The sequence below is a fragment of the Primulina tabacum genome, chromosome 11 (assembly GCF_025594145.1).
Source record: "Primulina tabacum isolate GXHZ01 chromosome 11, ASM2559414v2, whole genome shotgun sequence".
NCBI lineage: Eukaryota > Viridiplantae > Streptophyta > Magnoliopsida > Lamiales > Gesneriaceae > Primulina > Primulina tabacum.
In genome coordinates, this window is record NC_134560.1 from 36,798,012 (window position 1) to 36,825,155 (window position 27,144).

Consider the following 27,144-nt stretch of genomic DNA (forward strand, 5'->3'; position numbering starts at 1 on the left):
TATTCAACCGCACATATCGAAATCATTTTAGTAATGAAGTCAATTTATTAAAGAAAAATATTTGATTACCTTTTTGTCAATATAATTGTCATTATATGTGCATGAGAATAACTCTACAAATACAAATAAATTACCATGAAATTACTGTTTTAAGTAAGTACTATTTGCTAATACATAATTATGGAGAGACTTAAATAAAATAGAATTTATGAGAGAAATAAAAAAATTAATTATTCAATTTATTTTATTTATTATTAGAATTAGCGGGAAAAACTAATAAAAAAATTTATTGATTTTCGACATATATATGTCTTTCTCATTTTAATAGCTTTACAAAAATATTGTTCCAGTATCATATCATATAATGTATGTGATAAACGATTTATTACATCCAAACTTTTATATGTACTTGTTATTCAAATTTAATAATTTTTTTTGATTACTAGAAACACTCAACATCATCCAAGACGACAACTCCCAACTAATCCGCAAACCAAAGTTTGCTGATCTTAAACAACTTCTTCAACCAAACATCTTCCACTTATGAGTTGAGGTTGTAAGAAGGTTGAAATGTCTTGAACAATAATGATCTTGAATGATTTGATCAGACATAGAAACAAGGTGTTCTGATACTCGAAATACTCCGAGTTGATTTAACAATTAATAGTTTGTAACACTTCTTATTTGATGATCAAGATACATCCAGATAATCGAATTTTTTTTAATCAATGGTCAGATATGATCACTTGCTTTATCAGTTCTTTGTTTACACCAAAACATAAAATCTTATAACTTATAATTTGCATGTTTTCATTTTTGGTCTTGTTATCGATCAATTCATAGTCTTAGTCCACTAATCTATAATTTTTTTCAATTTCAATCATTTATCATTGAGATGCTGACGTGGCACCGTAAAATGATGACATGACACCAAAAATCGTTAACGTATCGGATTCTACGTCAGCATTCTGATAAAAAATACTACAATTGAAAAAAAAATATCAACTTAATGGACTAAGGCATTGAGTTAACTAATAACTTTAATCAAAGATAAAAAAAACTTTCAAATTAGAGGACCCCAAATATAATTTTCACAAAATTTAAATCAAAATAAATTATAAAAAACATGTTTTTTTATGAAAAAAAAATCATTGAGAAATTAGAAGGAACAAAAAGTAAATTGCAAAAATATTGACCTAACTTTCAATTTAATGATCGTAAATAAATTCCAATAATATTTATTAATTTTGCATAAACATGTGTTTATAATTTATATATTTAAATTCGAGTGTTCACATGTTAAATTTTCACAAGCTTGTTATTAATTCAATCCAATACAATCTATACAAAACCAAATATTGCACCAGAAGTTGAGGTAGTTAGTGATATATGACCAATCACATTCCTCAATTCAACTTCTAAACCAAATTAACATTGAAGACAATGAAAATCAAACATAACAAAATATACTTTAATTTAAAATATATTAAATATTTCATGAGTTATGATTTTCTTTTTATATATAAATGAATTAAGAGTATGTGAGCAGTCATATATAGCTTAAGATGTTTAAGAATCGAATCAAAATAAATTTGAAATAGCTGAGTAGTTGATTATATAGATTCAGATATTTTGGTTCAGAATTGTTGACATGGTTATAAAAAATACTGACATGATATCGAAAAAAGTTGATGTGATATAAAAAATTATTAGAAAAAAGTTGATGTGATATCAAAAATTATTAGACTTGTCAAATGTCACGTCAGCCATGGGATCAAAATAGTCAAAATAAAAATTTTGTGTATCGAAACCAAACTTAATTGATTAAAACCTAAAATTAGATAAGTTAAGGGATTAAAAAAATTATATTTCCAGTTAATGAGATGCTCTCCTCGAGATAGCTCACATCTTCTTACAATATTTCGGCCTAAACCCACACCCAATCCTAGTGGAATAGATTCAGCTTTCCTGGTATGGCTATGGCTATGCTTACAATGAGAATAACGGGTGTGACCATGCAGTATGTGAATTCGAGAAGTTAATTCTCACAGCACCAATTTTGGTTTAAAGATAATCTTTAATCAAATGCCTAACTTTGTCTTGTTTATTGATTATGTTAGGAACTCGGGTTGTTCGACAGATACTTAAATTAATAACAATATCATAATAGGATGTAAAATAGTAAATTTGTGTTTTGTCATAATTAGGTGTTGTTCCAGATGTTACAACATCTAGGACAAAATGCAGCGGAATATTATATTTTATAACACAAATTGACTTTACATAACCAACTTAGACGAGATTGAATATGCACAAGTATTTAATAAATACTTGTACGGTGCCTTATGGCAAAAATTAATCACTAGAAAACTTAACCGTTTACAAAAACCTATCACTAGTGATCTTCACAAAAATCAATTCCTCAACAGAGAAAATAAACTCTTTCTAAAAATCAAACAACCAGAATAAAAATCATTCAAGAAAGCAAAAAATAGATGCCAAAAGTTTGGAGCAACAAAACCAGATTTTCAGCCAACACTTGCACTCGTGTTGTCTGAGATGTCTCCAATATTTACGGCAACATTTGATATCAGCACTCTCCAGAAATAGCAACGTCCTTGAGAATTATTTGTCTCTAAAAACCGCGACGTGCAAATTGCACACAATATGCAGCAACGAAAACTTTCAAGTGAAGAGCGATAAACACGAGAACAATAGATCGAAGAAAGCCACCACAAAAATCTCCCACAAAAATCTCCCACGAAAATCTCTTCACTAAAAATCTCCACGAAAATCTTTCCAATAAAAATTCTTCCACGAAAATTCTCCTCCAATTAAAATCACGTCCACGAAAAAACCTTTCACGAAAATACCTCACATGAAAATTCTTCACGAAAACTTTACACGAAAAATCACCCACGAAAAACACCTTCACGTGAACTCTCTGAATTTTTCTTCTTCTCTCTCAATCCCATAAGCTTTTGAATCTCCATCTTTTATTTATAAATGTCTCCTCTTCTATGATTTATCTTCAAGGAAATCTATAAGATATGATATACAAGAATTATATTAGAAACAAAGTCAATAATATCATATCATGTAAATATTATCATAAATATTATATCTATAAAATCTTTATCATAAACATAATATCTAGAAAAGTAAAACACAATATTCCACATAATCTTATCAAGATGAAATTAAAATTAAGTAAGATATTATATCACAATAAAATCTTAACATAATTATCTAAAAAGACAAAACCATAATTAAATATTATACTCAATCAAATCAACAAGAAAAATATAATTTTAGGGAAATCAATTTAATATGAAAATTATATTTCCCTTCAGATTATTTATGCGAAAGATCTCATGCTTAGCTTTTTCTAGAAAACTGGAGACTCTGGAAATTTTTAGGATAAAGTCCTATATAATTTTTTTACTAAGCATAAAATATTATATACGATGTGATAATTAAATGCACATAATTATCATCAATATCCAATATGCTACGTAAATTTATTAAATTATATGAAATACATATATAAGGACAAAATATTCATATTTTCGCGTTTATTGTTGTGCAAAATTTTCAATTGAATCATCGTCATTAAACTTAGCTACCAGCTTTTTTACAATTGACAATACGTTCAAATCATTCAATTTATCATGTGACATAGTTGATCAAAGATAGTTCTTTATAACTTTCAGTTTTGATAAACTTCTTTCAGCAGAAGTCACTGTAACAGGTAGATTAATTATATTTTATAAGTTATCCAAGCCTTAAGAAACTCATGATGCAAATTTTTGACATACGTACTCCAAGACTTCAAGTCCGAAATTTCTTTTTCTTTTTTCCCTCTTTGAATTTACATATTCAAATTTTATTTTTCTCGTCATAACTCACAATGCAAATCTAAAAACAAATACAAAATAAAATTTAAATACTAATAAATATATTGATAATTCTGGAACAATCCACACTTTTCTAGTAACCACCGATCACAAAACACACCAAAAACTAGTAAGATTTGATAACCGTCAGAAAAGTAAATGAAAAAAGAGTAGGTTTCTTGTGAGATGATCTCACGAATCTTTATCTGTGAAAAAGATCAACCCTACCGATATTCACAATAAAAAATAGTACTCTTAGCATAAAAAATAATACTTTTTCATGGATGAACCAAATAAGAGATCTGTCTCACAAAATGCGACCCGTGAGACCGTCTCACACAAGTTTTTGTCATGAAAAAAATACCACGACAGAATTTGTTTAGTGGACGGGACTAGCTTTACATCTAAAAACTCCACGTTCTTGTGAGTTAGGACTTAGGACAGCTGTTTTCAAGAAAATCTCTTAAAAAAATTCAATTTTCAAGTCCATTTGTCATTCCACATGCGAAAACCATAATACAACCTTTATTTTTCATCTATTTCCATAAAATTATAGCTAATTTCATCAGCGATCTACTTGTAATGTTTTTTTTTGTTTTTTTGTTTTTTTTGCAGAGTCACAACTTTTCAAAATTCTCTAATCTAATTTATTTGGAAAAAAGAAACGGGTAGGTGAACATATACAGCCATCAAACTTCTACAAAAATTCCACTAACTTCGATTTCTTTATCAAAGTTTAATCTTACCTCATGTCTTCGTTCCAATTACGAATACCATAAATCAAGTGAATCGATCAATCGTTCTTATGTATTATGTACTCATTTTTTAAATAAACTTATAAACATTGGAAAATACAATTCTTCCCTTCTGAATCAGATAAATTCGTTTATATATAAAAGAGGTTGATAATAATTTTTTTCAAAATCTACAATCCCGACTTGAAGTCAGTTGCAAATATAATTATATGTTTCATCATTAAGAATCCATAGGAATATTCTAATATCGAATTTTTATTCTTTTTAAATTCCTACTTGAAGTCAAATGCAAGAGTTGGAGTAGGTGGCATTCCCCGGGAATGTAGCAACATGGATAGCCTATTTTGGGTTATTCCTTCAACAGTCAAGTCACTGCCTATTATAACGATATCCATTACCGATCGTGAGTAACCCCCGTCCTTCCCTGACCTAAGAAGAACGATTAGCCCCATGAGGTTTAGCCGTCTATCCTTGATCTCTCCCTAGCTGTGTGAGGCCCAGTTTTGATCTAACTGTCAGTAGAGCCCGTCTGATTATCATCGAGTTATGTTGGAGAATTGATGGAGAGAAAGATTGCAATAAGTGAACCGGATGAGAGTTGCAACCTTTCGAACTTCCTCCAATTTCATATTAGCTAGAGCATCTCATTGACATAAAAGTAATATCTTCTCGTTAACCGAGTCGGGTTGGAAATCTGTCTCGCAAAATTGACTCTTGTGATGATCTTATGAAAGTTTTTGTGATATAATATTTTTATTTGTGTATCGTCCTCCCCGTATTAGTTGGAAGAAATCTTGACAACTAAAGTTACCCAAAGCGAAAAACTCATGTTAGTATTTTTTTTCTTCGAAAATATTTTTGTTATATACTACCACCTGTTATGCCCAAGTTATAAATGTTTGTAACTCGTGCTCTCTTTTTTTCTTAAAATTTTCATAACAATGCATTATGTGATATATATACAATATGAATGTATAAATAAAATTCGTATAAAGGTTATTCGAACATATTCCCACCAACATGCTTTGGATTTACAGCCTGGTTATAGTGATTATTACGAGGCTTGTTGTTTTGTAATTTTGTGATTGTTAAACAATGTCGGTATCGATTAACCTCGGTCTCGGGGTGTGACATAAAGTTTTTTGTCGTCCTCAAACAATTTCTTTAATCTGTCCATCCATGTATTTTTTAAACAATTTAAGTGAAATTGATAGTATATCAATATTTTTTAAATTTTTTCATCTGCAGTACTACTGATGTAAACACTACACGTGTCAGTGACACGTCGGAAAAAAAACTAAAATTACGGGAAAAAAACCAAATATAACAAACTAATTCTAAAATTTGATAACCTGATATATGACAAAAATCGCAATGAAACAAATATATAAGATCAAAATCCAAGAATTTTTTTTAGGTCGTCTGTTGAATGTGCTCTTTACTAATTTTAGATGGAAAACGATGAGCACAATGCGAAGTGGTTTTTGACTTCGAGTGGCATTTCACCGTTAAAAAGGGAAATAAAGAAGAAGAAGCTATTTTAAGAAAATAAAACATAATTATTGCATTTCGTGCATGTGAATTCACCACAACAATATTGTAGTGCTCAAATTCAGTACACGTATAACCCATGCATTTATTTAATTATTAAAGCATTTATTTAATTTTAAAACGAGTCCTAGTAGTGCATGAATTATTTAAATGCATTATTTTAAATTAATTATGTTTATGCGATGAACGTTAAAATGTTTTTCGAGTTTCATGTTTCAGGCGATTATTCGAGGCGGGATTGAGGAAAAGACCGGGGACGATTCTTGGCAATTTGAAATGCGGTATTTTATTTTAAAAGCTAGGAAGGGGCATTTTAAATAATTTATTTAGTTTAGCATTTTAAAGCCTTATTTATGTGTTTAGTTATTTAAGAGTTTAAAACTTTTAAAATTAGCATTTTTGTGTGCATTATTTTAATTGAGGGATTTTAGTAAAGTTTAAAGAGTGTTAGTATTTTAAATAGTTTTATTTATTATTTAATTAAGCAATTTTTCCCTAAATTACTAATCACACACACACACACTTTTACACACACCTAGAACCGATCAAAACACACACACACTTATTTCATTCAGTTTTTATTACTTTTGAGAGGAGAATTACTAGGGTTCTTACTCCTAGAAGCAGCCGCCCCATCCCTCTATATTTCTAGCGAGTTTTCGTTGGTTTTCTTCAAGAATTTTAGCGCCACGTTCGTCCCGGATCGACCCTCACTCCGTCTCCGCTTCGGTATCGTCGTTACGGTATTTTAAATATCAAAAGGCACGTATATTCTATTATTTCTACATCGATCTCGTCATATTATGCATTGCGTTGTTATTTATGTGTAAAAATTCATGTGTGACGTTCGTTGTTTGAGCGGAAAACGATTTGGATCAGTTTTGAAATAAGTTTAGATCTCAAATTCCGTTTTTGTTGTTCTTTTGAAAACTGAGATTTTTTGGTCGGGATTATGAGAAAACTTTCAACGTGAAAATTGTAGAATTTTTTGATACCTTCGATTTGATATAAAATTCGAAATATTTGGATAAAAATTGAGTGAGTTATGACGTTTTTCGTGGGTCTGCTCAAACTTCGTTTTTCAGAAAATTATGTGTTGATGCGTTTTTGAGATTTTATTGTTGCAAGCTTCGTTGGGAATCGACGGGTGATCGTTGCTGCATCTAGGTATGATTAGTATGATGTTGGGTTGTTATTTGACATGTCGTTTGGTGTTGTTAGGCACTCGAATATACTAGAAGTCGTAGGAACCGATTTGGTGTCAATTGCCACGTTTTTGAATTGTATGTGTCGTAGGGTGAACGTCGTTGCTTTGGGTGCTTGTATGTAATTGGTTCGATGTTTTGGCATGTTAAGATGTGTCTCGAGGTGTCGGTTCTTGGTCTGTACAAACGAGTCTAGAATGTTAAGCATGACACGTACATGATTTTCGTGAGTTCGCGTCCAACGAGAATACACAGACCCGAACACAGACCCTGGCACGGGGTCCGTGTCTTTGTCTATTCTTGATCGTCATTTTTGCGTATGGACACGGACCTCCACACGGACCAGAGCACGGGGTCCGTGCCTTTGTATTCTTTTCGGTGTCAATTTGCGCACACACACGGACCCTTACACAGACCTAGACACGGGGTCTGTGCCTTCCTCCTTCTGCACGACACATTTTAGCGCACGAACACGGACCCCTACCCGGACCTAGGCACGGGGTCCGTGTCCTTCATACTTTGGGAAAAATTTTATATAGCATGTTCGGGGTTTGATGTCATGGTTTAGTACGATGATTTACAAGGTCGGGTCATGGGAATTTTAGAACGTCCTAAGGAATTGAATGAACTCGTAAGTAAGCATGATTACCAACGTCTAAGTTATGCAAGTTAAGCATGTAAATTCATGATTAGTATGTGCAGCAACGGCCCCAATCGAAGTCCAACGAATCCCTCAACGCCAAGTAAGTATGTTGATGTGCAAAAGAAAATATTTCAAGTCTTTTTGAGGTATGCTAAATGTCTTGTGACCAAATTATGAATGAGTTTGGGAGTCGGTGAACGTGGCCAAGGACCTCTCCACCCCGTTAAATTATGAACGGGTTTAGATCGTGATTGGATAGCGTTAAATCATGAACGTGGACCAATCAGCCCGTTAAATTATGAACGGGGATCTAATGTATGTGGCAGTGGATACGTCCCTGTCATCCCAGTACTGTGGTTTAGTCTGATAAGGCGAATTATGTTATGGGTCACTTGCTTTGAAACATCCTCTACGCAAAATGATGCAGTTATGTATGTTCAAGTATGTTCATGTATGCAAGCACGTTTAAGAAAAGTTTATGTTGATGACACGTCTAAGTATGCATGTACGTATGTTCAGTTTTATTATGCAAGTTCAAATTTTCAGTATGTATGTCTATTTTAAAGTTGCATGTGATTTTATTATGTACTACTCGTTACTTCCAGTTTATACGTGTTGAGTCCTTAGACTTACTAGACTTGATCGATGCAGGTGATGATGTTTTTGAGGAGGCTAGGGGTGGTGACCAAGGAGCTGGTTTGGACTGAACGGGAGGCTAAACCCGAGGACCGCCCATGTTTTGAAGTTTTTATGAAATTTTTAAAAGTACTCTGATTTATGTTGCTGGTTTTTGAGATTTTTGCAAATACTTTTGTCAAACTTTATCTTCAGTTGCAACTTGTGGGAAGTACAGTTTATTTTTATCAGATTTTGAAGGCTCATGCTTTATTTAAGAAAATTTTAAATTTTTCCGCAAATTTTTAGTAGCAAAAGTACGATACGTTACAAATATAATTATTACATGATCGCACACTTTTGACCAAATTGTACAATGAGGATGGCATTTCAAGATCCATCGTGGGTAAGCTTCTATAACAGATAAAACATTTTCAATGCGTTTCTCTGTGTATTTTGTAAAGCCAACCTCGTTCAACAAGCATCCCCATTCTTCCCAAGTTCTTTCTTTTCCTTTCTCCGTGTGAGCCATCATCCCCATGTCCAACGCCAAACGAACCTCGCTATACTGATCAACCCCTTCGCCTTCTTCGACCACCGCCTCCACGATGATCACCTTCCCCTTGTCCCAAGGAATCTCTTCCATACAATTTCGCAGTATTTGAATGCATTCGTCGTCGCTCCAATCGTGTAACACCCACTATATATATATAATCAAGAATATAAGCGTTTTAATTTGTGGTTTACACCCCTTATTTATATTTTATACATACATGCAACTTGTCATGTTGTATCAATGAATATATATGTTGGAGAAACATACCATAAGAAAAGCGGCATCGCCCCTGGGAACCATTTTGAACATGTCGCCACCAACATGCTCCACACCTTGACGAGGCGGTGCGACAGATATGACATGCGGGAGATCGTAGTTAACCCCTCGAATCCACGGACAAGTCTTCACCAAGGCGTTAAGGGCCGTCCCATCCCCACCGGCCACCACCAACGTCCACCAAAGAACTGATCCCCTCGAACGCCTCAGGATACCGATCAACGATTGCTGAAAACACCAACCTCGCATGGCATGCCATCGCATCATTGATCAATTTACTATAATCAGGATTTTCTGCCGCATATTTCCACAAGTCGACCCCGCCATGTGCGGCCCCAAACGGAGAAGCACCTTTCAGCATAGCACGTCCGCTTAGGCCATGCCACGGGGCGAGCATCACGGGGCTGCTCTCAAGCAGGATGAAAGCAGCCATGCCATCTTTCAAAAGCAATCGAGAATGTGGCGTTTGGGTGTAGCAGAGTGATGATTCATCGTCTCGAATTATCCGAGTCTGCTTGAAGAAACCGTGGTAGATCAAGTATCTCATGATACGGTGGAGGGCAGAGGAGGAGCAGTGCAAGGCGACGGATAGCTCCGGGAGCGTGATGGATACGCCATGTGATTCAACGGTCTCAGATATTTGGAGTTCTATAGCACATTTTAGTACTGCCATTGGAGTGAAAGCAAATACATACTTCCATATATCCACCTGGGCAGCTTGTGTTTCTTTTTCTTGGAGTTGTGATTGTGTTTTGGCTTTGGATTCCATCCTTTAAATTTCTTTATTATTGCTGTGTGCAAGAAAATGTATGCAACCACGCACTATAAATAGAAGTGAAGTAAAGGAGAGTGTCACAATTTATTTGTTATTTTCAAGTGTGTGGGCTAAAATGGCCATTTATGTCTGACACTGTAACGTCCCAAAAATTTGAAGGTCCACGTGCATGCAAGTTATTAAATTTCTTTGATATTTTATTAAATTGTTTTAAAACCTAAAATCCACGTTTCTTTCATTAATTTATGTTTAATTATTTTTATGCATAATTCATGCATAATAGGATTTAATTCATTAAATTTTAGAAATTCATGCATTAGAGTTTTCTAAGTGTATTTTACGCTCGAACGAGGAACGGAGACCGGGGAATTTTCAGGGAAATTATTTTAATTACATGATTAATTTTATTAATTAATATAAGGTGTTTTTAAAGGTATTTTTCTAAAATGAGATTTTATTGGGTATTTTTACTCGCATGATTTTATTTTTAACGATACGCAAATTTTATCGGATCGGATGACTTTTTAATGGTTCGGCTAATATTTTCAAAATTTTTCCAACACGAAATATTTTTCGGGAGTGGGTTTGGATTTAATGGACCTATTTTTAAGCTTATTGTGCTTAAAACCCTCTTTCAAACCCTTAATTATCATATTAGGACCATTAATTAAATGATTAATTACATAATTATTATAAATAAACCCCTAAACTCCCGTAACCCCTCACCACAGCCGTTATACGTGACTCCCCTTTCAGAATTTCTTGGCATTAGAACACAATAGCTGAAGGCTTTGATTCCCCTTGGTTTCCAAGAGAAAAACTTCATCCGGATCTCCATTTGTATCGTTCTTGTCTTCAAATTATCAAGGCATGTTTTGTATCCCCTTTTGCTGCATCATTCACGTAATATATATGTATATTTATCTGTGTGTGTATGATACGGTCCAGCCGCAGGGAAGGGAAGTTTCGAACATTTTTGTATCCCTCATTCTTTTTGTTGTTGCTCACGGTCTCTGAATTTGGTGCAAAGGGTTGCCGTTATTTTGATGCTAAGGGACAGCTTAGAGCTGGTTTGTGGTGTCAAGAGGCCGGTGTAAGATTCTAGAGGTTGCAGCAATGGGCCGAGGGGTGTAGAAGAGAAGGATTCACGCTGCCTTGTTTCAGATCGAGGGATAGGCTCTGGTTGGTGGTGCATTGGTGGTTCTAGATCATGGATAGACCCTGGTGGGTCTGAACCATGGTCTGGAAAAGCAAGGGCGCCGCTGGTCTTGTCCTATCAGCCGTGAGGGGAGTCATGAGTGAATTGGTTTCGGTAAGGGGTTTGGAGTGATGTCTCGGTTTTTGGTAGTTAGATGGGTACATGGGGCTGAGGGCTTGTTTCGGTTACGTGGTTTGGGGTCTGGTCTAAGTCCTGGGTGGGCTGGGTTATGGCTGAAACGAAGGGGTAGCTTGTGGTGTGAGTTTTAAAGAGATAGGTGCATATGAGGTGGCAAGAGAGAATAGGACCGATTGATTTGGAGCATATTCTGGAAATTAGAAGCCGTGAGTGGGAGGGTCTAATGACTGATTTAGGATCATTAAAGTGTTCTAAGATATGACAATAAGTGGGAAAAAAAATTGGTTGTGTTTTGAGTCGATTCGGATTAAAATTGGGACCCCGGTTCGAGTTTTAAAGAGAATCAATTAAGTTTGGTTTGTGGGCTCGAATTTACGTCTAGGAACGCTTTTAAATATGATTTGGGATATTTTAAGGAATTTGGTAAGCTTCGGGTCAATTTTAGAGGTCCAAGGGTGAAATGATAATTTTTGGGTTTCGAGGGGCAAAATGGTCATTATGCCCCCGGGGTGAGATTTTGGTCCTGGCAGCGCCCTGAGCACAAATTCATGATATTTTAAATTTTCATGCATCATGTTTACGATTTTTACGCAATTATGATAAATACGGTGCATGCTTGGTTTAAAAGAAAGTTACGCGTATGCATATTTTATTAAGTGATGAAAATGATGATATTTTTGAAGGATGTGAATTGGTTGTGACTGACGATGTATATTTATACGATGATATGATTGGAGATATCGTGAGGAAAAAGGCCCCAGAGGGAGCCCGTTTACGGGAGAAGGCCCCAGAGGGAGCCCGACGATCGTATTTCCATTGACATGAGATATGATGAGCTGAGGCCCGGGTTCAGTGGGCGGGTAATGCTGTCGCTGATGTCCCCCGCCGCCGGGTACCACGGTTTTATAGATGGATCCATCGATAGAGCTGATACGAAAGTCACAACTAATGAACTGAATTCAAGTAAAAGAAAATGTTTAAGTTTATGATGACACGATGAGCTGTTTTGACACGTATATGATGATATGAGATGACATGAGTTGACACGACATGATTTTATACGACACGTTTACGTTATGCTTTTAAGTTCATGAAAGATATGTTGAGTATGATATTTTTCACTGCTGTGTGCTATTTATATGTACTTGTTATTAACGGTACAAGTGTGTTAGTCTTTAGACTCACTAGGCGTGTGTGATGCAGGTGAGCTTGTTATTGAAAGGACTGGAGGTGCTGAACACTGAGTAGACAGACCTGGTGGGGTGATACGACCCGAGGACCACATGTTTTCCGCATTTTGTTTTTATGAGATTAGAGATGATATGAACATTTTTATACGCTGGTTTTGGTACGCTGATGATTTTCACAATTTTTACTCGTTTATGTTTACGCACTATTTTTATTGTCAAATACTTAAGACATTTTAAATGTTATTTCGAAGATTCGAGCTTTTATAAAAAAAAAATATTTTTGCGCTTTTAAAATTAATAGATGTTTCAGACACATTTGTTCAAAAAGGAAAAAAACAAAAATTTATTAACGTATATCTTGATTTTTTATTGGAGGCTAAGAAATAATTATTATTTTCTTTATTCGGAATTAATAAATAAACTTTGAAAATGAATACACACAAACGGCATATAAATAGAAAAATAGGTTATGTTTATGGAAAGTCTTGCAATTTGTAATTTTTTCAATTTTGCTATTGTTAACATGAATTTGCATTTTTAGTAACATAACTTGTATTTTTTTCATTTTTGATCGTATTACATTGGATTTTTATTTTTACAATGAAAAAACATTAAGTTACATTATTAAAGTGCAAATTCATCGTCTAAAAATAGAGAAATTGTGATTTTCCTTTTTTCGTAGTTGTTCTTTGTTATCTATCGATATGATTTGAAGTACATCTTTCTTCTTTTTTTCATTCGTATTCATCAATATTTTGCCCCTTTCTACTCATTTACTCATTTTATATCCAGATATTATTTAATTCATTTTACTCATTTTATATCCAGATATTATTTAATTTTCTTATTAATGTAAACTATCCATTTTTATTGTGCTGATAATGTATATCGTGCAATTTATTGGAAAATAATATTTAAAATGTGTGTATTGAATATTTGAATGTTGAATATTTGAATGTTGAAAATAAGAGTTGTAAATATTGAAAATTAGTGTGTGATGATGTAGGTAATGATGTATTTTATTTTTGGATTATTTGTAAAGATTTCCTATAAATAGATCTCTCATTTGTGAAGAAAATCACAATTGAGTAGAGAGAAAAATATTATAAAGTGTGTAGTTTGGTAAATTTTGAGAGTTTGAGATTTTTATTTTTTACCATAAATTTTTACTTTTTCACAACACGTTATCAGCACGAAGCTCTAAAAGTCCTACATACTTTTCCAAGCTCCAAACAGAAGAAAAAGGTAACAAAAATAATTATATTTATTTTACTGTTATTTATTTATTGTGTATTTATTTAATATACAATATAATGTTATTATTAGAAATAATAAAAATAAATTTTTCATAAACTTGTTATAAATCCTGGGAGGATGTTAAGACGACATCCCACACTCCCGGTAAGGGATACGACAAGTATAAAAGCCTATAAGGTTTTTAAACAAAATAAATTATGATACTCATGATAATATTATGGTATGATATACATAATTATTTAAACATGTCTAATATTATATATATCATATTATTACCATAAAATTATACAAATACATACCTTTATTTTTTTTGTACCCCAACGGTCATAAATGGTAAAAAACGGCTAGTTTTTGCCCTATAAATATGATCTCACAAACACATTCCATCACTCCAACTTTCTCTTCTTCTCTAAAGATTATTCATCATCAAATTTTTCGAAGAAAAAAGAAGATGTCTTTCTCAAGGATATTTTTAATTATTTTGGTTGTCATACTCACGAGTCTTGTATTTATCGGAGAATATCCTCCTCGTGCGTTTTCTTTATTTTTACAAATACTTGTACTTGTTGTTTATCCGTTACTTTGTATTGCAATAATTATTAACTAATAAAATGCATCGTAATTTTTTTTAGTACCACCATGTCAAATTTAACAAAGCTCGAATTTGTTGCGCTCAACATCACGGGAAAGAATTATATACCATGGACTCTAGATGTAGAAATGCATCTTGAGTCATTGGGTCTAAGCGAGACCATTAAAGAAAATGGCATATTCACGTCACAAGAAAAGGCAAGAGCCATGATATTTTTGCGTCGACATCTCGACGATGGATTGAAATGTGAATATCTGACTGAAAAAAATCCCATGGCTTTGTGGAAGGGATTAAAAGAAAGATTCGAACATATAAGAGAAGTTATACTTCCGACCGCCCGGGATGAATGGAATACATTGAGATTCCAAGACTTTAAAAAAGTCGGTGATTACAATTCGGCGATGTATAGAATAATCTCGCAATTAAAATTTTGTGGACATGAGGTCACATAATCTGAGATGCTTGAAAAAACATTTTCCACGTTTCATGCATCAAATATTACTCTACAGCAACAATATAGAGTACGTGGATTCGCGAGGTATTCTGAACTCATCGCCTGTCTTCTTGTGGCGGAAAAAAACAACGAGCTATTAATGAGAAATCATTAGTCCCGACCCACTGGATCAACAGCATTTCCAGAAGTAAATGCTGTAAGTAAAAATGAATTTAAACCTGGAAACCAAAATCAAATTCAAAGACAAGGTTTTGGTCGAGGTCGAGGTCGTGGACGTGGACGTGGAATTGGCCGTGGTCGTGGTCAAGGCCGTGGTTTTGAAAATAATCGAGATAGTTATTTTTATAACTCATCTCAAAAGAACGTCCCAAACCATCCACAGAAAAGGCATCATGAGAATACAAGTGTTAATGAGAAGCACTCAAAAAGATATGAAAGTTCTTGTTACAGATGTGGTATTCCAGGACATTGGTCCAAAGTTTGTCGAGCCCCTGAGCACCTTTGTAAACTTTATAAAGAATCATTAAAGGGGAAATAAAAGGAGACCAACTTCACTGAACGCAGTGACCGTTTGAGTGATTCAACTCATTTTGATGCTGGTGATTTTATGAATGATTTCTCTGGAAATGATCAATATGTTGGTGGGATAGAAATGAACAATATTGATGCTGCAGATTTTCTCAACGATTTCTCTGAAAATGAACAATATAATGGTAGAATATAAATGTACAATAATCTATTTTTCATGTATTCATAGAATAATGTTTTATTGTATAATTATGATTTGTGTTATATTTAAATATATATTGCAAGTAATTTATTTCATTGCATATTTTTTTGAAGTTCAAATATGGAAAATGCTATGAGCAAAGCTGAAGTTTGCATATCCGATAGTGGTATAACGCACACTATCCTCCGAGATAAAAGATATTTCTTGGAACTAAAACCAACAAAAACAACGGTGAATACAATATCAGGTCCTGTAGACTTGATTAAAGGATGTGGTAAAGCACAATTTTTGTTACCTAATGGTACAAAATTTTTGATCAATGATGCTTTATATTCACCACAATCGAAAAGAAATTTGTTGAGTTTTAATGATATATATTCCCATGGGTATGATACTCAAACAATGAATGAAGGGAATGAGAAATATATGTGTCTTATCACATATAAATCAGGAAAGAAATATGTGATTGAAAAACTACCAATGCTCCCTACTGGATTGCATTATACAAATATAAGTCCCATTGAATCAAACATGGTAGTTGATAATTCTTCGATATTAACCAATTGTCATGATCGATTGGGACATCCTGGTTCAACAATGATGCGAAGAATTATAGAAAATACACATGGTCATCCACTGAAAGACCAGAAGATCTTTCAGAATAATAAGTTTCAATGTAAAGCATGTTCTCTTGGAAAACTTATTATAAGACCATCACCAGTCAAAATCCAAACTGAATCACCATTGTTTCTTGAACGTATTCAGGGTGATATTTGTGGACCAATCCATCCACCATGTGGACCATTCAGATACTTTATGGTATTGATTGATGCCTCCAGCAGATGGTCACATGTATGTTTATTATCAACTCGAAATGTTGCATTTGCAAGATTACTTGCTCAAATAATAAAATTGAGGAATCAATTTCCCGATTATACAATCAAGAAAATTAGACTTGATAATGCTGGTGAATTTACTTCCCAAACTTTCAATGATTATTGTATGTCTATGGGAATCATTGTTGAGCATCCTGTTGCTCATGTACATACACAGAATGGATTGGCTGAATCATTGATTAAACGTCTGCAAATGATTGCTAGACCAATGATTATGAAAACAAAGCTCCCTATTTCTATATGGGGACATGCAATTTTACACGCTGCTTCATTAATTCGCATCAGACCAAGTGCATATCATAAATACTCCCCATTGCAGCTTGCATTTGGTAAAGAACCAGACATTTCTCATCTGAGAATTTTTGGATGTATGGTGTATGTGCCTATTGCACCACCGCAACGAAAGAAAATGAGACCTCAAAGAAAGGTTGGAATTTATATCGGTTATGATAGTCCATCAATCATTCGATATCTTGAACCTCAGACAGGCGACGTGTTCACAGCACGTTTTGCTGATTGTCATTTTAATGAGGAAATCTTCCCAATGTTAGGGGGAGAACAGAAACATACCGAAAAGGAAATTACATGGTATGTATCATCATTGTTACATCTGGATCCAAGAACAAAACAATGTGAAAAAGATGTACAACAAATTGTACACTTGCAAAGAATAGCAAATCAAATACCAGATGCATTTGCAGACACAAAAGGGGTAACTAAATCATATATACATGCTGCAAATGCCCCTGCTCGAATTGAAATTCCAAAGGAACAAATGGAAGATACTCATGATGTCATTAAACGCCTGAAGCGTGGAAGGTCAGTCGGTTCCAAGGATAAAAATCCTCGAAAAAGAAAATTCATAGAGAAACACGATGATCACAAAATAAAGAATGACGTTTCTGAAGAAACACATGATGATCACAAAATAGAGAATGGTGTTCCTGAAGAAACACATGATGATGAAAATGTTCTGTCAAAACTACAAACTGACGAGAATCATGAAATCTCTATCAATTATATTAATACTGGAAAAATATGGAACCGAAAAGATATAGATGAAATTGATGATATATTTTCTTATAATGTGGCAATCGACATCATAAATGATAACGAAGATCATGAACCAAAATCTTTTGGTGAATGTAAAAATCGGCAGGATTGGATAAAATGGAAAGATGCCATCCAGGTTGAATTAAATTCGCTAAATAAACGTAATGTTTTTGGACCTATAGTCCTTACACCTGAAGGTGTAAAACCTGTTGGATACAAATGGGTTTTTATTCGAAAGCGAAATTAGAAAAATGAAATAGTAAGATATAAAGCTCGACTTGTTGCACAAGGTTTTTCTCAAAGGCCTGGAATTGATTATGAAGAAACGTATTCTCCTGTGATGGATGCAATTACGTTTCGGTATTTGATTAGCTTGGCGGTATCTGAAAATTTAGAAATGCGTCTTATGGATGTTGTTACAGCTTACTTATATGGATCACTTGATAGTAATATATATATGAAAATCCCTGAAGGATTTAAGATGCCTGAAGCACAAAGTTCAAAACCCAGGGAATGTTATTCTGTGAAATTACAAAGATCATTATATGGGTTAAAGCAATCAGGTCGAATGTGGTATAATCGACTAAGTGATCACTTGATGAAAAAGGGATATGTAAATAATTCAATATGCCCTTGTGTTTTCATTAGGAAAACAACATCCGGATGCGTAATTATTGCTGTATATGTTGATGATTTAAACATCATTGGAACGAATAAAGAAATTCAAGAAGTTGTGTCATACTTGAAGGAAGAATTTGAAATGAAGGATCTTGGAAAAACCAAGTATTGTCTGGGTTTACAAATTGAACAAAAAGAATGTGGAATGTTTGTTCACCAGACAAATTATACAGAAAAGATCCTTAAACGTTTTAATATGGATAAAGCAAATCCTTTAAGTACTCCAATGGTTGTTAGATCATTAAACATAGAAAAGGATCCATTCCGTCCATGTGAAGATGATGAAGATATTCTTGGTCCAGAAGTACCATATCTAAGTGCCATCGGTGCCCTTATGTACCTTACAAATTGTACAAGGCCTGATATATCTTTTGCCGTGAATCTGTTGGCAAGATTTAGCACATATCCAACAAAGAGACACTGGAACGGAATTAAACATATATTCCGTTATCTACGAGGAACGACAGACTTGGGACTTTTGTATTCAAAAGATGCTAATCCAAGTATAATTGGTTATGCTGATGCTGGATACTTATCTGATCCACACAAGGCACGTTCCCAAACTGGATATGTATTTACTCGTGGAGGCACTGCAATATCTTGGCGTTCTCAGAAACAAACGCTCGTAACAACTTCATCAAATCATGCCGAGATTATTGCACTACATGAACCAAGTCGTGAATGTGTGTGGTTAAAATCAATGACCCAACATATCCAAATTTCATGCGGATTATCATCTGATGAGAAGCCTGTGATACTATATGAAGATAATGCTGCATGTGTTGCTCAAATGAAAGAAGGATACATAAAAAGCGACAGAACTAAACATATTCCTCCTAAGTTTTTCGCATTCACCAAGGAGCTTGAGAAGAATAGATGTATTGATGTTCGTCACATTCAATCAAGTGAAAACTCATCAGATCTCTTCACAAAGGCACTTCCTACGTCAATATTCAGAAAGCACATATATAATATTGGAATGCGCAATCTACGAAATTTGTGAAGAATTGTTCATGTCAACATCAGGGAGAGTTTACGTGACTGCACTCTTTTTCCCTTACTATGGTTTTTATCCCAATGGGTTTTTCCAAGTAAGGTTTTTAACGAGGCAGTACAAAAACACGTAATGAAGACATCATCGTATCATGATCATCATCACAAGGGGGAGTATTGGAAAATAATATTTAAAATGTGTGTATTGAATATTTGAATGTTGAATATTTGAATGTTGAAAATAAGAGTTGTAAATATTGAAAATTAGTGTGTGATGATGTAGGTAATGATGTATTTTATTTTTGGATTATTTGTAAAGATTTCCTATAAATAGATCTCTCATTTGTGAAGAAAATCACAATTGAGTAGAGAGAAAAATATTATAAAGTGTGTAGTTTTGTAAATTTTGAGAGTTTGAGATTTTTACTTTTTACCATAAATTTTTACTTTTTCACAACACAATTATCTTTTTATATATTTATATAGATAGATTCATTTCTATTGATAAGTATGTTTTTATTTTTATGCATTTACTATCAATAGAAGTGGGAGCAAGTAAAGTTAGAAGGCCATCTGTTGGGTGCAATAATTGTCCATGTTTGGTAGAGCGATCGAATCGTGGTGCTTGAGCTGCTGTGCGGTTTAAAAGATTTGAGTTGCACCATTACTACTAGCTATAACTTTTGGTAAAACGGCAAGCGCTCGGTCCTACACCATCATAAATGAAAGTTGGCCTTTTTCAAATTAAACTCGGAGAAGGAAGGAAGATATACAATGCATTAAATATTTTCACACTGGGAGCTCCAACGAACATGAAGTGAGACACTTGTAACTAACACATTAATCTTTGTTTACATTGAAACATAGAATTCTGTCACTTATAATTGGCATGTTTTCATTTTTCATTTTGTTATTGATCAATTCATGGTTTTAGTCCACTAATATGCAATTTTTTTTCAATTTAAATCATTTATCATTGAAATGCTGACATGGGATAGAAAAATGATGACGTGACACAAAAAATTGTTGATGTATCGGATTCTACGTCAGCGCTCTGATGAAAAAAATATTAAAATTGAAAAAAAAAATCAAATTAATGGACTAAGACATTGAATTAACTAATAACTTTATCAAAAATAAAAAAAAAACTTTCAAATTACAGAACCCAAAATAGAATTTTCACAAAATTTAAATCAAAATAAATTATAAAATCATGTTTATGAAAAAAAATCATTGGAAAATTATACAGATTCGGATATTTTGGTTCAGAGTTGTTGATATGGCATGGTTATAAAAAATGCTGACATGAAATCGAAAAAAATTGATGTGATGTCGAAAATTGTTAGACTCGTCAAATTTCACGTCAGCCATGAGACCGAAATAGTCGAAATAAAAATTTAGTGCATCGAAACCAAACTTAATTGATTAAAACCTAAAATTAGATAAGTTAAGGGATTAAAAAAATTATATTTCCAGTTAATGAGATGCTCTCCTCGAGATAGCTCACATCTTCTTACAATATTTCGGCCTAAACCCACACCCAATCCTAGTGGAATAGATTCAGCTTTCCTGGTATGGCTATGGCTATGCTTACAATGAGAATAGCGGGCGTGACCATGCATTATGTGAATTCGAGAAGTTAATTCTCACAGCACCAATTTTGGTTTAAAGATAATCTTTAATCAAATGCCTAACTTTGTGGTCCAATTGGTTTAAATATAATCATTAATCAAATACTCAACTTTGTGTTGTTTATTGGTTATTTATGGGAAAGATCTCATTCCGAGCTTTTTCTAGAAAATTGGAGACTCTATACTAATTTTTAGGATAAAGTCCTACATAATTTTTTTATTACACATAAAATAGTATATACGATCTGATAATTAAATGCACATAATTATCATCAATATCCATATGCTATTTAAATTTTTAAAATTATATGAAATGACATATATAAACTAAACATAATGACAAAATGTTAATATTTTTCGCGCTTTTTGTTGTTGAAAATTGTCAATTTAATAACCGTAATTAAGCTTAGCTACCATCTTTTTTACAACTGATAATATGTTCAAACCATTATATGATTATATCTATCACATGACATAGTTGATCAAAAATAGTTCTTTATAACCTTCAGTTTTGATAAACTTATTTATGCAAAAGTCACTATAAGCTATCCAAGCATTAAGAAACCTATGATGGAAATTTTTGACATACTCCAAGACTTCAAGTAGTTTGTTAATCTAATCCGATAATTTCTTCTTTTTTTTCCTCCTTGAACTTCCAAATTTATTTTTCTCGTCATAATTCACAACGCAAATTTAACAAAACAAATACAAAATAAAATTTAAATACTAACAAATATATTGTGTTGGGGATCGATAAGGATTTTAGAGGGGGGTGAATAAACTATTTCCTTTGTTTGACGATTTTGCAAAGGGTGCTATAATCATGTTAGAGATTATACTGGTCTTGTTCGAATGTAAATCCAGCGGATCACAATAAGTGTGGAAACGATCCAATGGAGTACGATAAGAAATAATAAAACAGTAGGCAGTAAAACAGTGGTTGTTTCTGGAAGTTCGAAGATAAAATCTTCTACGTCTCCCCTTCCTCTGTTTCCAGAAGGTATGACCAAAAGACTTTGGATATTATAGTACAACACTTGTACACACCCACTTCAACAGGGCTTACCCTTAGCCTACTGAACTCTTAGTTACACAACTCCGTAAAAAAACGAATACAACAAAGTTCTGAAAAAGACTCTTTTTCAGTTTACAAACTCTTCTCAATGATATAGTAAAATGTTTAGCTTGAAGAGATTTTCGAAACAGCAACACAAAGTGATCTCAGAAGATCGGATATGGATAATAAAGTATGTGTTGCTTTTCTGTATGTTGAGCTAGAAGATAATTAGTTGATTAAAGCTCAAAATTCACGTTGGAATAATCGTTTCGTTGATAATAATAATAACACACAAAAAATTAGAAAGATTTGATAACAGACAGAAAAGTAGTCTACGAAAAAATATCATGGCAGAGGTTGGTTAGTGCCCGAGACTATCTTTTTCATCTAAAAACTCCGACTTCTTGTGGGTTAGGACTTAGGACAGTTGTTTTCAAGAAAATTCTCCAAAAATATTAACTTTTCAAAATCCATGTGCCATTCCACATGTGGAAACTAAAATACAACCTTTATCTTTCATTTATTTCCAGAAATTATAGCTAATTTCATCACCGATCTACTTGTACTGTTGTTTTTGTTTTTTTATTGTTGAGTCTCAAATTTTCAAAATCCTCTAATCTATTTTTTTGGAAAGAAGAAACGGGTAGGTGAACATATTGTTGGATCTCGATTGTTCTAATGCCCAAACGCAGCGGAAGTTTAAAAAAAATTTAGATCTTAACATTCAAGATATATTTGAGCACTCATGTGATTTTAATAATTAAACATACATAGGATGTTTAAAACTTTTACTTTGGTGAAAGATTCACAAGGCTCCAACTATTCCGGGATTAGCGGAGATAGCTCTTGAAGTATTTCCCACGATCTTCCTTCGAGGCTCCTTTACTTCAATTCTTCTATCAAGTCCACGACTAGAAGATTTGTTCCTCTTCCAAATAGCACTAGAATAATTGGAAGAACTTTTAATGTTGAAGATAAAAATCAAGATATGGCTCAACCAAAAGACTTTGATGGAGGCCGAAAATTTTGAGAGAAAAAGAGAGTGTTTTTTCGAAAATTATGGTGAGAGTGAAGGCTAGCTTGGTGGTTGGGCTTATGACTTATTTACTACTTTTTATAATAAGCCATGACCTAATTTTCATAATTAACATTAATGAGCTTGATTAATTAATTGGACTAATCCAGCTAGTTTAATTAATTAATCAAAGTCCATAAAGAACTTTAGTTATTAGTATGTTGGACTTGTACTCCTACAAACCCATAAAACATAATTCTCACTATATTTAATTTAATATTTAATAAACTCAACCTTTGAGTTTAATAAATTAAATTCTCAAATTTTATAAATTCAACTCCTTGAATGTATTCTCTCTAAATTTTATAAATTCATAAATTCAATTTCTTGAATTTACCATCTCATAAATTCAACTCATTTTAATTTATTTTCTCAAAATTTAATTATCATAAATTCAACTCCTTGAATTTACTAAATCATAATATAAATTCAACTTCTTGAATTTATTCTCTCAACAGAAACAAATGATCCAGTACTTGTGTGACCATCAATGGTTCAGGGATACAGCTAGCTGTGGGTTCACAACTCTTTGTGATTCAGGACACAATCTTTTATTCGGGCTTACCCTAATTTGTCTCATTCTATGTATCAACAATTGATCATGAGAATGTCAAAAATCATATTTCTAATTAAACTCATCGAATTATGGTAAGAGCGCCTAGTAGCATCGCCCCATGATTCCCTAGGTATCACTGAAAGTGCCTGCAAGAACCAGTCGATTATGATTAATGTACAGTATGGTCCCTTCATCTCATATATCCCTATCGAATCTGCAACCATTGGTTCATCGAGGGTTGCATAATAATTCGATATCTATGTGACAAATATTTGAGAATAAATAGTGGCATCGCATGTACAATTGGAGAACTCCTTCTCTAACATACATCTCATACTCTGGCCAGAGATTCCATGCACTATTATTTCATCATATCACATAGAATATCCACACCCGTAGGTGAGCGGTGAATTCCCGACTACAATGCATTGACTCCTACATGTGTCGCAACTATACCCAATCTTGCCACCTGATGACCCTCCTGGAGTCAGTAAACGAGTCGAAGCACAGCCCTAGCATATAGAGCCTCAGTGTTATCCCGGGTCGTAATGACTAATGGTGTACAATCATAACCACAGAATTATCATCTCGATGAATGATAACCACTTGGAAAGTTCAAGGGAGGGTAGTTCGGTATAATCATCATATGACTATCCATATGCATGTTTGGACATCTCTATGCCCTTACCAAGAAATGTGGTACACAACATCACAGATGCTAGTCTCGAGCTCAAGCGACCTTTATCAATGTTTTAGGCGGCTGAATCGACTAGGAACAAATTTAGATTATATAGTGTTTACAAATGAGTTTCAACATCGAATTACGATTCATTTGTACTAAAGTATAATCAAGTTCTTTTATCTATGTTGATCACATGGGTATACATATAAAGAAATAACAAACCATGAAATAATGAATTATATTAAAACAAAGATTGTTTATTACAACTGATTCAATAAATTCTCTAACCAACAATTGGCTTACAAGGCATATACTCTAACACATATACATCCATCAAACTTCTATAAGAATTCCACTAAATTCTATTTCTTTATCAGTTTTAATCTTACCTCATGTCTTCGTTCCAATTACGCAGACCATAAATCAAGTAAATCGATCGATTGTTCTTATGTATTATGCACTCATTTTTGTAAATAAGGTTACAGACATTGAAAAATAATGATAATCAAAATAGAAAAATGGGATTTATCTCTCACAAGCATCAATTTCTCATCTAATGGTGTATATTTTCTGTTTTCTTCGATTTAAAAAATAAGGGTTATGGCAATAGGGAAGAGAACAATCGAGAATTCACGAGAGTTTAGAATCAAAGTTTACAAAAGATTGAAGAATACATAAACAACAAATTATTCTTATTTTAATATTCACTTTTTATATTTGTATTTTATGCTTAATTACAAATACAACCTCAATTAAATCTCGAGATTACTAATTAAAAAAGCTCCATGAAAAAAATGATATATCAATTTCCTATGTTTTCAAATCTTGAAAACAAACATTATCATGTTATTGAAACATGTGACTAGATTAAATAGAATTGTGTGTTTGTTTATCTAGATTAAATCAAATGTTGAATGATTAAAATTCTAACACGAATTGATCTCAGTTGCATCCAGGGACGGATCCAGGAATAAAAGATCGTTCAACGAAGTTGTGCCCTACGAGATTTTAAAACATAAAATTCATCAATAATAGAATTTACATCAATATGTTTAGCTAAATCTCGTTCAATATAGAGTGTCAAACAATCGGCAAGAAAGTCATCCTCCATTTTATTGCGAAGTGCCGTCTTCACATGCTTCATTACTGAAAAGGCCCGCTCAGTAGTGGCAGTAGACACAGGTAATGTCAAAACAAGATGAATCAATCTAGTCAACATAACATAAACACTTGACCGTCCACTCTCGGTCAATTGCTGACACAACTCAACAAGTGTAGAAACCTTTAAATTCTGCATCACATCAAGTTTATAATGTATCAATTCATACTCCAAAGCAACAATTTCTTGATCTGTGAAATCTCCAAGATAAAACTTCTTCGCAAGCTTGCAAATATCATCACTGTTAAATGAGTCAAATGAATTTTTAGGATCTAAAGCTGTACTAGAGAAAGAAGTTCCACCGATGACTCATTGAACCGAGTATTTAACTCCATCAAAATGAAATCTATTGCTGCATTAAAAACATCAAAGTGGTAATGATGTTCTATTGTAGTTTGCCGACAGGAACGTCCAATCTTATATAGACAATCAAGGTCAGGTACATCAATTTCATTTCTTGAGCAAAAAACTTTAGCTTCCTGAAGAAATTCATTCCACCCACATTCTCTAAATTCTTGAAGGCAAGTTTTGGTAGTAGTGACAAATGTGATAGCAGTCAAAATGTCTTGAGATTTTCTTTGAAGAATTTGACAAAGAGTATCTGTTGTTCTCATAATTTTATGCATTAAGTGCAAAATAAACACAAATTCAAAGCTTTCCATGTTTCTGTAAATCCCCCGAACTTCAGCCTTAACTCTTCCATTTGGAGAATAATCACTGAGAACTTCAAAAACTTTGCAAGTTGCAGTGTACATACCTATCAAGCTTTTTACCGAATCATAGTGAGAACTCCAACGAGTAGCTCATGCTCGTTGCAAATTACCAATCTGGTTTGCACCACTTCCAGAATCACGTTCTCCAATTGACAACATATACTCAATTTCATTTCTCTGTGCAGTATGTAATTCAGCAATGCGCTTAGTAGAAGAAGTGAGGTGGGAGAGAAATTTTGTAGAATTGAGGTGGGGCGGATCAGAGGATAAATTTGGTCTCATCCTTGTAAATGGACGGGACTTGATTGGACTAAGACATTGATGTACGACGGTTTTTGAAACAACCGTCGCTATTAGCGACGGTTTTTCAAAAAACAGTCGCTAATAGTGACTGTTATTAGCGACTGTTTGAATAAACCGTCACTAGTTAGCGACGGTGCAATTAAAACCGTCGCCGATCCAGATCGGCGGCGGTTTTACTACAACCGTCGCAAATATTAGCGACGATTTTTGAAAAACCGTCGCTAAATTATTAAAAAAGTGGGCTGGGCTACAACCCAGTAACCGTCGCTAAATTATTAAAAAAGTGGGCTGGGCTACAACCCAGTACAGCCCTAGAATACATCCGTCTCTGATTACATCAATGATCAAGTTATCAAATTTCATTGACAGAGTTGACCAGACTTGTTTTCGTTGAATTGTTTAATAATTTTCAATTTTAATTTTCATGCCAATTATTTCTCTAATTAGAATATAATTTTAAGAAAAACTCCTCCTATTTACTTTATTGTTTTTATTCTTAGAACATGGTTTTTTCATA

At 33.4% G+C, this 27,144-nt stretch overlaps 2 protein-coding genes across 2 annotated transcripts in view; both read right to left on the minus strand.

The window, feature by feature from the left end:
• LOC142519404 (flavonoid 4'-O-methyltransferase 3-like) overlaps positions 1-27,144 on the minus strand; it is a 52,565-nt gene that overhangs the window by 20,606 nt on the left and 4,815 nt on the right. The window lies entirely within an intron of this gene.
• Positions 6,065-10,355, minus strand: LOC142519810 (flavonoid 4'-O-methyltransferase 3-like). Its single transcript, XM_075622834.1, is given in 4 exon segments — positions 6,065-6,256; positions 9,012-9,365; positions 9,489-9,659; positions 9,661-10,355. Coding segments are annotated over 4 exon segments (1,323 nt in total). The 5' UTR covers positions 10,267-10,355.